The sequence below is a fragment of the Phacochoerus africanus genome, chromosome 10 (genome assembly GCF_016906955.1).
Source record: "Phacochoerus africanus isolate WHEZ1 chromosome 10, ROS_Pafr_v1, whole genome shotgun sequence".
In the NCBI taxonomy this organism is placed as follows: Eukaryota; Metazoa; Chordata; class Mammalia; order Artiodactyla; family Suidae; genus Phacochoerus; species Phacochoerus africanus.
In genome coordinates, this window is record NC_062553.1 from 83,240,136 (window position 1) to 83,253,733 (window position 13,598).

At 39.8% G+C, this 13,598-nt stretch overlaps 1 protein-coding gene across 1 annotated transcript in view; it reads left to right on the top strand.

The window, feature by feature from the left end:
- OTUD4 (OTU deubiquitinase 4) overlaps positions 1 to 11,521 on the top strand; it is a 47,749-nt gene extending 36,228 nt beyond the window's left edge. The window contains exons 15-21 of the mRNA XM_047798271.1: positions 225 to 348; positions 636 to 691; positions 1,463 to 1,543; positions 2,735 to 2,873; positions 3,359 to 3,619; positions 4,741 to 4,781; positions 6,449 to 11,521. Of these exons, the coding sequence (XP_047654227.1) occupies positions 225 to 348; positions 636 to 691; positions 1,463 to 1,543; positions 2,735 to 2,873; positions 3,359 to 3,619; positions 4,741 to 4,781; positions 6,449 to 7,663 (1,917 nt within the window). The 3' untranslated portion in view covers positions 7,664 to 11,521. The remainder of the gene's footprint in view (positions 1 to 224; positions 349 to 635; positions 692 to 1,462; positions 1,544 to 2,734; positions 2,874 to 3,358; positions 3,620 to 4,740; positions 4,782 to 6,448) is intronic.
- The last annotated feature ends 2,077 nt before the right edge of the window (positions 11,522 to 13,598 follow it).

The following is a 13,598-nucleotide window of genomic DNA, read 5'->3' on the forward strand; positions in this document are numbered from 1 at the left end:
GCTGCAGTGTAGGTCACAGATGCGGCTCGGATCCTGCGTTGCTGTGGCGTAGAGCTGCAACTGCAGCTCCGATTCGACCACTAGTTTGGGAGCCTCCCTATGCTACAGGTGCAGCCCTAAAAAGACAGAAGACCAAAAAAAAGAATAAGATTAGTTAGAAGACTTATGTTCATATATTTGTGGCCAGATCTTTAACACAAGTGTTGGGTTTTGTTCGTTTTAAGAGCTCATCAGTCAGCCACTCAGCTTCTCAGAGTAGTAACCCAGGCGTCCAGAGAAAATCATCCCATGTAAGCGATAGAAAAGGAAGTAGGCGGAGAATGGATACTGAAGAACGGAAAGATAAAGGTATGTTATTTCATCATTTGAAAGCAGATGCTGGAGATCTGTTTCTGGTTTAAAGTCATAAATGGGGAAAAAACTTTTTAAAATGCTTAAGCAATATATTGTCACATCTCACTGTCACAGAGAAGTGTGGACTCAAAGTATGTTGTGTTATTCTAAAGACAGTATTATTCACTGATTAAGAATGACTCAAATGATACTTTTGGCTTTCCCTGTGGTCACATTTTGTTCTGTCTTTACACCTGATTGGTGGCTGATGTTTTTGTTTTTTAAATTTTATTCTGTTGTAGACTCTGTCCATGGACATATTCCCTTGGATAAAAAATCTGAGCCAGGCACATTGGAGGTAAATGTTTTAAATACTTGTTGTGTCTTTTTCCTTAACACTGTGATGGTGTGGAAGAAGAAGATGGAGATGATTTCATCATTTTATAATAAAGTGTTAGGAAAATAGAAAAGCAGAAAACAATTTGGAAAAAATTATAGTACTTAAGGATAAATCACTCACAAATTATAACCATTTCTTCTTGGGCACATTATGATGACCTATCTGAAATGGGTAGAAAGCAACTCTTACTTCACATTGCTCTATAGTAGATTGAGATTTTTAAAGGAAAAGTGCTTTTTTTGTTTTTTTTCTTATTCTCTTTTCTTTTTAAGGATGCACCTGTGGCATATTGGAAGTTTCCAGGCTAGGGCTGCCGGCCTATGCCACAGCCATGGTAATGCCAGATCCGAGCTGTGTCTGTGACCTGCACCACAGCTTGCTGCAATGCCAGATCCTTAACCCACTGAGTGAGGCCAGGGATCAAACTCACATCCTCATGGGACACTATGTCAGGTTCTTAACCTGATGAGCCACAACAGGAACTCCAGAAGTGCTGTTTTGAAACGATGTCCCCAATAAAAACTGCCCAGTAGTTTGGTGTGATAAAGATGTGGATTCCAAATTGCCTATGTGTTGAAGACCAGGTGCAATTGAAAAGAATACTCAGTTGTGAGAGAGTTCAGTTAGGTTGCAGGTAGGGGGAACTATAAAAGCAACCGTGGTTACCCAGGATATGGGTTTTTGAAATACAACATTAAACTTCTTTTTTTTTTTTTTTTGCTTCTAAAGAATATTAGCAATGAGAAATGTACAAGAATTTCATCACCATCAAAGTCAAAGAAATTAGAGTGCCCACCTCCTGCAGAACAAGTAAGTACATTCTTGCATTTGACATTGAATGCTCCATTGTTTGGATTTCTGAACTCTTACTGTGATCATTTAAAAACAAAATATGGGGCGTTCCAGTCGTGGCTCAATGGTTAATGAATCCGACTAGGAACCATGAGGTTGTGGGTTCGATCCCTGGCCTTGCTCAGCGGGTTAAGGATCCCACATTGCTGTGAGCTGTGGTGTAGGTCACAGATGCAGCTTGGACCCTGTGTTGCTGTGACTCTTGTGTAGACCAGCTACAGCTCTGACTAGACCCCTGTCCTGGGAATTCCATATGCCTAGGGTTGTGGCGTTAGAGAAGGCAAAAAGACAAAAAGGAAAAAAAATATATATATATAGGAAATAGAATTTATTCTATCATCATAATTTGGATGCAATTAGGATTTTTCTCTAATTCTGTGGGTTAGTCTAGAATATTTTCAAGTTTTAATGGAATGTTAATTTTGTGATCACCATTTTCTGGACGTAGAAGCCATTCATCTGGATTGATTTATGTCTGATAACTTATGTTACCTTTTTGGTGAGTTGGCTTGAAAATGAGATTTTTTTTAAAGGGAAATTAGGAATTTCTACTTTATTTTCAAAACTTTAAAAAAGACAACTCTGTACATGTAACAATGTCATAGAAGGGTGGGAATGTAATGATTGAAGAGATTAGAAAAAGATACATCAAAAATGCAGTATTGTCAATTTACAGATTAAATGATGAACACCTGAATTCTAGCGGATTCATTTGGTTCTTGGTCTAATACAGGAGTAGAGGAAGTTCTTATTCCTTGTCTTTCATTTAACTTTCTTCATGTCAAGTAGAAAGCAGCATTTATGTTAGCTCTTTGTGTGAGGAGCTATTCTAAAATCATGATTTTCAAGGTGATTTCAGTGATTTTTTTTTTCCTTGCCTTAAAAGCATTGTGTTCATGGTGCATTATGATTTGCTTCTAACTCTGCCAGTGACTTCTGTGGCTTTTAGAAGGCATTTACTGGTTAGGATTAAATTAGTTTGTATGGAATTTTTAGCTACTATGTTTTTTCTTTCATTTCTAAGACTAGAAAGACCATTTATATAGAAACTACAGTCGTGTATAAAGCCGGCAACTCAAGATACATCAGGTGGTTTAATTAGTGTTAAACAAAATGAACTCTTGTCTTTTTCACCCCTTCTTCTTGAAGAAGCCAGCAGAACATGTGTCTTTGTCAAATCCAGCTCCTCTTCTAGTTTCTCCAGAGGTACATCTAACTCCTGCGGTGCCTTCTCTACCAGCCACTGTGCCAGCCTGGCCAAGTGAACCTACAACTTTTGGACCAACAGGTTAGATAAAAGTTTTTAAAGTTCAGTAGCAAGATTAGGAGCGGGGAGCCACACAGAGCTGTCAGTGGTGGAGGGCCAGGTTTATTTGGTATGTTCATTTGCAACATGCCCTCACCATCCCAGAGCAAGATAGGTGTGTGTGAGCTGTGGTAGCTCAGCCCTGGCAGCACAGTTTTTGCCTCCTGACCCACAGCCAGCTCCTTATGGCCCCCTGAGCTCTTTTCCAGGCTCTGTGTCTTACACGCATTTGTATGAACTGTTTCTATTAGAAGATGTTGACTCAAGCTTGTTTTCTGGGCTCATTGCCTCCTGTGTCCAGGGGGGGATCCTTGGTTGATATAAGTACTTTAGATTGTTTTAAGTGTACTCCCTTTTACCAGCTATGTAATTGTATACCATTCTTTACTTTTGAGCTTAATGTAAACTTGTAGAGGAGAAATATTTTTACTTCAGCAGTTTTTGATTCCTTTCCCTTTCTTTTGTAGGTGTCCCTGCTCAAATCCCTGTTTTGTCAGTGACACAGACTCTGACCACTGGACCTGATTCTGCTGTGTCCCAAGCTCATTTAACACCCTCTCCAGTTCCTGTGTCCATACAGGCCGTTAACCAGCCCTTGATGCCTTTGCCTCAGACATTGAGCCTTTACCAAGACCCACTCTATCCTGGGTTTCCTTGCAATGAAAAGGGAGATCGAGCCATCGCCCCACCTTACTCACTGTGTCACACTGGGGAGGACCTGCCTAAAGGTGAGAGCCTTCTCCAGGGTCAGGTTGATCTCATTTATCAAGAACTGATACGGGTTCAGGGAGAAATGTAAGCACAGGTCAGGTCATGCTGCTGAGTTAGCCAAAGGACTTCCTTGGAGAGGACAGCAGAGGTCTGGCTGGTAGTCCTTCACTCTCTCCTGTTCCAGCTTGGGTCTGTTTGGAGTGTGATTTTTATGTTTAATACCCCCCACCCTGCTCTGTGGAAAGATTTTGAATTAAATCTTAGTAGTGTTACTAACCAGGTAACTAAACATAACTGAGTTTTCACATCAGTGGTCTGGTTTTTGGAACTACTCATACTACTTCATCCATGAAGAAGTTAATTTAGTACTGCATGCAATAATATACATATGTTTTTTTAAGGCGTCCTTTTAAAATTTGTCTTTTTTTTTTAACGAAATTTTAGTTTACGAGATTTCCTGTCTAAGAAACTGAAAAAGTAATGCTCTCTTTGTGCTCTTTACTTATATTTTTATGGATCATTTTGTTTTATTAGTGGTTTGATGTTTGAGCCTGTGGATGACTGACTAATGTCACATGACTACCTGAGCTAGTATTATCCTGCTCATCTTATTAGTGAGTTAGGCTTATGTTGATTTTTACTCCTTCCCTTAATATTTTTATTTCATAATGTTTTAAACCCCACAGAGAAGTTGAAAAAGAAATAACAATGAAACACCTGAGTATCTGTCACACAGATTTAATCATATAAATAATCTCAATTGAAGCCATTTTGGGACTTGAATCTTAGTGTAGACAAAGCATATTGAACCTGGAATTACCCTATAGTAATGTTGCCTGATTTTGGTTATATTACAGCTTTCAATCTATATTATGTTTATTTACTTATGTGGCTGCACCTGTGGCATATGGAAGCTTCCAGGCCAGGGATCAAACTCAAGGCACAGCAGTGACAGTGCCAGATCCTTAACCACTAAGTCACCAGGGAACTCCTATGTGACTGTTTAAATCACAGGCTAGAGAAAACAATTCAAGTAGGCAAGATTGTCTTTAGAACTGTGTATTATTTGAGGATAATGAGAAAAAGCTGTTTCTGAATGTATGTGTAATTTTAGTGAGTGGTTGTTACTTATTTTCAGATAAGAACATTCTTCGATTCTTCTTCAATCTTGGTGTAAAGGTATTTACGTTTTTATCATTTTAAAATTATTTTAAGTTATTTAAGTGAACACTTTTTAATTATTAGTATTTGAATAATCTTAACTCTTAAATCCTTGTTGGTCAGTAACCGAAGGCTTAGTAAATCTCCTTATTTTAAGAAATAGCATTTCCAGTGCCATACAGTTTAGTTGTGGTGAGTGAGGCTCCAGTTTTGCTTGCTTTTCCTTTTAATTGGTAGTAGTATTAACCCTGTGAATATATCTGATAAATAGCCTAGTGGGAACACCTCTGTGAGGAATTAAGTGAAAGGTCTGGGTTTCAAGTTTTGCCCTTGCACTTTTTTAGCTGTATGATCCTGGACACGTCACTGAGTGTGTCTGAGCCTAGCTGTTTTCCTTTGTGGGTGGGGATGATGCCCTCTTGCCTGCCTCAGTTGCCGAAAGCCTGAGGGGAGGCCACTTTTGCACCTGCTCCTAGGGAAGGTGGGGCTTGCAGGCAGAGCACAGGCACCTATGGGAGGTGGCCAGCCTAGTCTTTTTGTTTTGTTTTTGCTTTTTAGGACCACACCTGCAGCATGTGGAAGTTCCCAGGCTAGGGGTCCAGTTGGAGCTGCAGCTGCTAACCTACACCACAGCCACAGCAATGCAGGATCTGAGCCGCATCTTGACCTATACCACAGCTCACGGCAGCGCCAGATTTTAACCCACTGAATGAGGCTGGGGATGGAACCTGTGTCCTCATGGATACTAGTTGGGTTTGTTACCGCTCAGCCATGACAGGAACTCTGGGTCAGTCTAATCTTAGAAAGAGCTGTCAGTGCTGTGTGGTCTCCTTTCTTGGATTCATTTCTGTGGGTTCTGGGCTGTTAAGTGAGGAAACAAATTGCCCTGCCTTCATTGGCCTTTTGACCAGTTCATAAAAGGAGACTTGATTATTTTCTCCATCTTCTGCATTCATTGCCTAGTTCCTATTTATCTAGGTAGTATTGGCTGTAGCTTATTGGTTAATTAGCCAATTAGCTAGTACATTTTTCTTGGTGTTTTGTTGTTTAGCTGAACTTTTTGCCAGGGAGGGGTTTGGAGTATTTCATTTTTGGTGTTGATCCTTCTCTGACCAGAGGTCTAACTGTAAGCCTTACAGTTGGAGTGCTCTGGGAATCCTCCAGCTGCAGTCCAAATTCTGAGGCTCAGCTGTCTGTGTGGCAGTGTTTTTATGGTAGAACGCATCCAGACCGGGTAACTGGTGGGCATGGGGTCACAGTGGTAGAGCCAGGACATGAATGGAGCTCAAGCTGAGCAGCTGATGTTTGAGAGAGTGGAAGTGAGAAACTCATGAGCTTGATTGCTGGTGGTGGTTTTGAGATAATGTATCAGCCCCCGTTATTTCTGTGCACTTCTATCTAAAGGACGGAATTAATCGTCCTGATAAGCTGGGGGTGGGTTCTTTTCTTTGCATGCTGCCAAACCTCTCTATCAGGACTTGATTGGTTTTAGGAAAGGAACAGGCAATGCAGTCCTAACAACGGTGACTTAATTTTGTAGTTCTTTTTCATGTTGTGTATTTTGGTGAGCTAGTATTTGGACTGGAGTTGATGGTCTTTGAGGCATGAGAAGCTTATCGGAGAGCCCACTCTAAGCTTCTTCCCCCTCCCATTTTGTTTATCTTCCTGTTTTTTGTCTCTTCTAGGCATACAGCTGTCCTATGTGGGCCCCCCATTCTTACCTGTACCCTTTGCATCAGGCCTACCTGGCAGCCTGCAGGATGTACCCAAAGGTCCCTGTCCCCATGTATCCTCAGAACCCCTGGTTCCCAGAAGCTCCTTCTGCTCAGAGTGAAAGTGATTGTACCTGTCCAGATGCACACTTCCCCATGCAGACTGAGGCCAGTGTTAACGGTCAGATGCCCCAGGCAGAGATTGGACCACCGGCATTTTCTTCACCTTTGGTCATCCCTCCATCTCAGGTGTCTGAAAGTCACGGACAGTTGTCTTATCAGGCGGCAGACCTAGAATCTGAGAGCTCTGGGCAGCTTCTTCATGCAGAATATGAAGAGTCCCTGAGTGGCAAGAACATGTTCCCGCAGCCATCCTTTGGCCCGAACCCATTCTTAGGCCCGGTTCCCATTGCACCTCCTTTCTTTCCTCACGTCTGGTATGGGTACCCTTTCCAGGGGTTCATAGAGAATCCAGTCATGAGGCAGAATATTGTTCTGCCTGCTGATGAAAAAGGAGACTTGGATCTGCCCCTGGAAAATCTGGATCTGTCTAAAGAATGCGCTCCAGTTTCAGCAGCAGATGAGTTTCCGGAGGCCAGAGGTGAAGACACACATTCTCTCCCTGAAGCGAGCGTGAGCGAGCACGAGGGCCGGGCGGAGCGGTCGTCCCAGACACCTACGGCGGATGTGGCATTGGCTCCCACCCCTCCCGAGGCAGAGGGAATGGCTCGTCTTCCCACTCCAGTTCTAAACAGAGAAAGGGAAACCCTGCCTGGTGAACTTGAGCCAAAGAGGACCATTCTAAGTCTGAAAGAAAAACCAGAAAAAGTGAAAGATGCTAAGACTGCTGCTGAAGTGGTCAGTGGGGCCAACTCTGTGGACAGCAGAGTGCAGAGACCAAAAGAAGAGAGTTCAGAGGACGAGAATGAAGTGTCTAACATTCTGAGGAGTGGTAGATCCAAGCAGTTCTATAACCAGACGTACGGAGGCAGGAAGTACAAAAGTGATTGGGGCTATGCCAGCAGGGGAGGCTATCAGCACGCCAGAGGGGAGGAGTCTTGGAAAGGGCAGCCCAGCAGGAGCCGAGACGAAGGCTTTCAGTACCACCGCAATGTCAGAGGCCGGCCCTACAGGGGGGACAGGAGGAGATCAGGGATGGGAGACGGCCACCGTGGACAACACACTTGATGGGATTTTAGAGCAGAAACGCTTTCTGAGGTGGAGTGTTTCTGAAGGCTTTAAAAAATACATTACAAATAAAAACCCAAATCGGAACGCTCTCCTCTCCTCCCCCTTTACCCTTACTCTCATTCTGGACAAGAGATTTTGGATATGCGTTCAAGGGGGCAGGTGGATTCCTGGTGTTGGCATTTTTTCTTTGTTCAAATCTGTCTATTTATCGGGTGACTGTCCCCATAAAAAGTAGAGAATAAGTTTGTTAAAGTATTTTTTATAAACAGCTTAATATAAAACATTATAGATTTAGTGTTTGGTTTTTTCCTTATATAAGTTTAATTTCAAATGTTGGAAATGTGTGCTTTATAGTGTTTACTGAAGTGACAGAATATACCATTTGACACACTATAGATTCCAAAACATAACATTGCACCAAATAGAAATGTATATTTTATTATGCAATGCCTTAGTCATAAACTGGGCTCAAACAATTCTTAGCCTAAAACACTGTTGTCTTTTGAAATGCTTCCAACCCAAAGGCCTTTCATCTCAATATCTGTCAAACTTGAATAATGTCTTCTCTTTAATATTACACATAAGGCAGCCTATTAACCTGTGTCTTAGATATGTTGTATATAGTTCTTTTAATATTCATAGGGTATATTTTTGAATTTTGGTGAGTATTTGTTGGACTTGAGATTGCATACAAGAACAGGTGTTTAAGAAATAATAGAAAAATTAATGAAATGGCTGTTCCCACCAAGAATTCTTAGCACTGGTGTAAATATCATGGTGCCTACTCGAAAGAAATGTAGATGCTATGCATTTTGAAAATAATCTGCATCTGTTAAAACTGCAGAAGTTTTTTAATGCCACTTTAACACTAATGCACTGACAGATTTAAATATTTTGTGAGAAGAAATGTTAAAAATTTTTAAGCTTGACAGGTTTCTATGGAGTTACTTTGTTTTGTTTTTGCACCATTGGTTATGTGTACCACTTTACATTTGCATGTTCAGTTTGTCACAGCTGGAACTATTGTATGAAAAAGGATGATTGTGACTTGGAGTTCTTTTCTAGAGGATGCTGCTAGACAATGGATTTGCTTTGCATTTGATAGCTTGTTATCCCCTCAGTTACGTCTCTAATCCTGCTTCCTTCCAGTCTCTGCAGTATTCACTAGACTCTCCCTTTGCATGTTGCACTCTGTTCCTATTTGGAGATTTTTATCTCTGAATTAGCACAGTATTCATTCATCTGTGTTACTATGTAAAAATAACTGTAGCTTATATTTCTTATTTGTAAATACCAGTGTGAAAGTCTACCTTTTTTTTTTTTATGTTCTCTTTCAATCAGGAAGTTTGAGTGCTATGCAAATAATGTAATTTCTCGTTGCATGCCATGTGTAATATACTTAGCCAAAAGTAAATTTTTTTTTAAGCAAATTACTTTAAAAGCAAATACAATTCACTTGAATTTGACAAACTGAAGCAGATGAGTTTTCTGGGTTCTCTGATAACCTGCAGGAATGTTTGGATGCCAGCTAGGCTTAGTGAATCTCCACTGTACTGTAATATTGGTTATTTACCTCTGTGTTGTTTTAATTACCTAATGTCTGTGTAACTGCTGATTTGAGTAGTGATTAGCATTTAGATGTCTTTGTAACAGGATTTTGGAGAGCACTTTGAAAGATAGCATTTTATTATGATGGTGCTAGGTAAAAATTTGTAAAGACTGGGATGGTTGCATGGAAAAGAAAACTCTTGAGAGAGCCTGTTGAAAGGAATTTCTGTTGTCATCCTCAAAGCTAGAACAACTGGGGAAGATGCTGTTTAAGTGATTTTTTTTTTTTTTTTTGTAATTAACAGTTGTTATGGAATGAGAAGATGAGAGGGTCCTATACTTTCAGCTCATGCTTTTTCATGTAGGATTAGCTTACTTGATAATTTATGAGAATTACGTTTAGATATAATGACCAGATTTGAAAGTTCAGTGTAAGTTTGATCTCAGGAGTCCAAAAGAAATTGCTCTTTCTTGTGTCCTTTGTTTTATTGGCTGAGATTTGATCTCCTTAGTTTCTTCTGGAAATGTTAAAAGTTGGATAGGAAAGAGTGCTGTTTATTTCTTCACTGTCACTCTGTCTTACCTCAATTGAGTAACAGAATACTCGAGAACTCTATAGTTCCTGAAGGAAGTGCTGATTTGCTTCCTGTTTCCCATACTTGCCTCCCTGACAAGATGGAAACAGTGCTGAAAGAGAACTTTAGAAGAGTTGGTACTTTACTCAGTGACCTCTGGAATAAGAATAAAAGAACTCTGTCCTTGGCAATTGGTTTTAAAATTATCAGTCTTTGCATGAAGGTCAGTTTGTGTTTGTTGTTGTTGTTGTTTTTTCCCTTTAGATTTGTTTTGAATATATTAGTCCAGGGGTTTTTGCCTTATGCAGAAGTCAAACTAGGGCCAAGCAAGCTTTTCTCCCCTCCTTTATTTTTAACTGAGTCATCCATCATATGTAGTACATGAGATAAAATGTTTTAGGGAAAAGCAGAAACTTAGAAGTGAGAATCACTTGTATTTTGAGTTGGAAATTATGGAACTCCTATATTATGATCATACGCATTTTGAAGAACAGATGTTTAGAATGACCAAAGCTCACCTGTTCTTTTTGTTTCAATTGCTTTGGCGAAACTTGATTCCAGCCCCTTTTCTTTCAGTATTGTGTCTATTTTTCTTCATTTCCTCTCACATAAATCTTTGATTCTGGCTCCACTAAATCTTTGATTCTTGTTCCACGTACCCGTTGGTAGCAGGATGCTAGTAGCATCTGTGTGGTCCGCGTTCTGTTTCCTCATAACGTCTATGTTCATTTTCATGGCTGACCTAAGCTCAAACCCTGCCTTGGCCTGGCAGGAGTGGGTGTTCCCTACTGATAACATCGTCGTATTTGATGCGAACTCTATTCTTGCAGTGTGTTTCCTTTGTGACTCAAGGTTGAATAATGCCTGTGAACTGCAAACTTGGCTTATGATTAACTTGGTGCAATAAAGTTCCTTTCTAGCCATTTCTGGTTTAGAAAACATTCAGCCATCCTAGAAACTAGCAATATTTATTTATGCCTCATTTATTTTACCTTTAGTTTTAGATGAGGTAACCGTAGTCTTTCACTTATGGGTACTAAGCAAGGTCCATTGTAGTGTAGCTGAAGAGAATGCATATTTGGCTACACTATTTCTGTTTACTGTATTTTGCTTCCTATTTAATGTCTAAATGCTATTGTGTTTTTGTTTAAAATCTTAATAATGGTTCCGTTCCATGTCAATTTCAAAGAACTAAGGTTTTGCTACTAGTGTCAGCCACTTATTCTCCCACTAATTGGGATTTCCCACTAATTTTGTTTTGTTTTGTTTTTCCCCTGAAATACAAGTTTTTAGGAAATCCTAGAAGAGGGGTGGGTGCATGTCTTAATGCTGGGAAACAGCAACTCTGGGGTTGAATTTACTTGAATGGATTAAGAATTGCATTGTTACAGAGCTAGAAAAAATTTATGTATGAAAAATGATAATAGCCTTACACTGAGTACAAATAATACTTAAAAGCATGTGAAGATGTGATCATTTGTGATGTTACTTGTAAAAAAAGTATATATACATCTTTTGAAGTGTTGAAAGGAAAATAGTACTTTATATTCTTTATCATATCACTTTTTGTAAGTGTTGAATATATTCCTGTTTATTTTTCTATGTTCTGTTTTGTAGCCTTAAGAAGTGTTTCAAACATATCTGAATGTATAAAATAAGAGTAAATGCCCTACATGGTGTGATGCTGCATTATATATAAAACTGTGTGCATATATTAAATTTTGTCTCTTGATTCTGCTTGTGATTCTTTGGTTCTAGGGTTTTAACCAAGTAATAGAGCCTATAAATCTTAAGAGGAATTTAAGTAAACCTCTAAAATGAAGAGTTGGTTTCCATAGTTTTTATCCAGTCAGCAAATAATCTGGTTTGTGCTGTTAAATGCCACATGGGATTTATAGTCTATGGGATAGGAACTATTCTGTACTTACTTACTTGAAAAAAGTGGTAGAATTTGGATTTGAGCCTATCTCTCAGTGGTTTCAGAATTAGTCCTATCATTTTTCTCAATGGTCATTAAATGAAATGGGAATGTGTAGAATATTCTAAGAATAATATCTAGATTACATGGCACTTTTATTAAGCTAGATAAAGCAAATTCTTTTTTTTTTTTTTTTTTTTGGTCTTTTTAGGGCCACACCCATGGCATATGGAGGTTCCCAGGCTAGGGGTCTAACTGCAACTGCAGCTGCCAGCATACACCAGAGCCACAGCCACATCAAATCCAAGCCTCCTCTGCAACCTACATCACATCTCATGGCAATGCTGGATCGTTGACCCACTGAGCGAGGCCAGGAATTGAACCAGCGTCCTAATGGATACTAGTCAGGTTTGTTAACCACTGAGCCATGACGGGAACTCCAATTTTAAAGTTTTATTTGAAAACAAAGGGTAGCAACTATTAACGTTTAAATACTCTGAACACCCAAGTTTCTCAAGACTATTTCTTCATTAAACCAAGTCACCTAAGAATATTGCTAGTCAAAACTCATTTACGTACTATTTGGACTTTATCATTTTAGAATGGCTTCCTCAGGAAGAGGAGCCCGAAACGAAGGCTTCGTTCAGTGCAGGGTTGGTAGGTGACAAAAGTGTGCAGAGGCAGCAGCCTGGGAAGGAAGATGTAAGTCATACAGCCCAGTGATTGGGGGCTGCCTGAGGAGGTGAGTAAATTATCACAGAATCTTGGAGGAATATGAGGGGTCAGAGGGAGAAAGGAAGCGGGGAGCATTTGTTAGCTGTCTGAGTGCCAGTGCCTCTTTCAAGGAGTCCATAGGGAGGAAAGCAAGAGAGGTGTCTGTTGGTGCTGACTGAAGCCATTGCAGAATTCACTGGTCATTTGAAATGGATGAATAAAAAGACTTGGTGAGCGGTAGCCCACAAGAAGTGCCCTATTCAGGGTTTCTCTAAAAGTTTTCTTTAATCAGAAGGGCCTGCCTTCCACTCTGTTTCACTTAATTTTTGTTCTTAAGTGCAGGCTTAGGGAATAATCTGAGAATGTAAATAAATGACAAAAGAGGAAGAAAACCAACTGCCTTTCACAGACCTAACTTCATTCATAAGCACCTCCCAAATGTGAATCATGTACTTATTCAGAATAGTGAAGCTACAGATGTTGGTATGAACATCAAGTTAAAGAGTTTTTTACCTTAATTTTGAATTCATTCGGCTTAAAAAAAAAAAAAAATTTGGGAGTTCCGTCATGGCGCAGTGGAAACAAATCCGGCCAGGAACCATGAGGTTGCGGGTTCGATCCCTGGCCTTGCTCAGTGGATTAAGGATCCTGCGTTACTGTGAGCTGTGGTGTAGGCCGGCAGCTGTAGCTCTGATTCAACCCCTAGCCTGGGAACCTCCCTATATTGCAAGTGGAGCCCTAAAAAAAAGAAAAAAAAATTGATTTACAATATTATGTTTGCTTCAGGTGTGTAGCAAAGTGATTAAGTTTATATACACACACATTCCTTTTTTTTTTTTTTGAGATTCTGTGCCCATGTAGGTTATTATATTGAGTATAGTTTCCTGTGTTATACAGTAGGTCCTGTTTATTTTATATATAGTAGTGTGTATATGTTAATCCCAAATTTCTAATTTGTTCCTCTCCCCAACCTTTCCCCTTTGGTAACCATAAATTTGTTTTCTCTCTGTAAGTCCACAAAGAGACTCTGTAAATGTCTGTCAGTGGATACTGTCTATCAATGTTTCCAGGTCTTGGCTATTGTAAATAGTGCTGCAATGAACATTGAGGTGCATATATCTTTTCAAGTTAGGTTTTTCTCCAGATATATGCTCAGGAGTGGGGTTGCAAGATCATA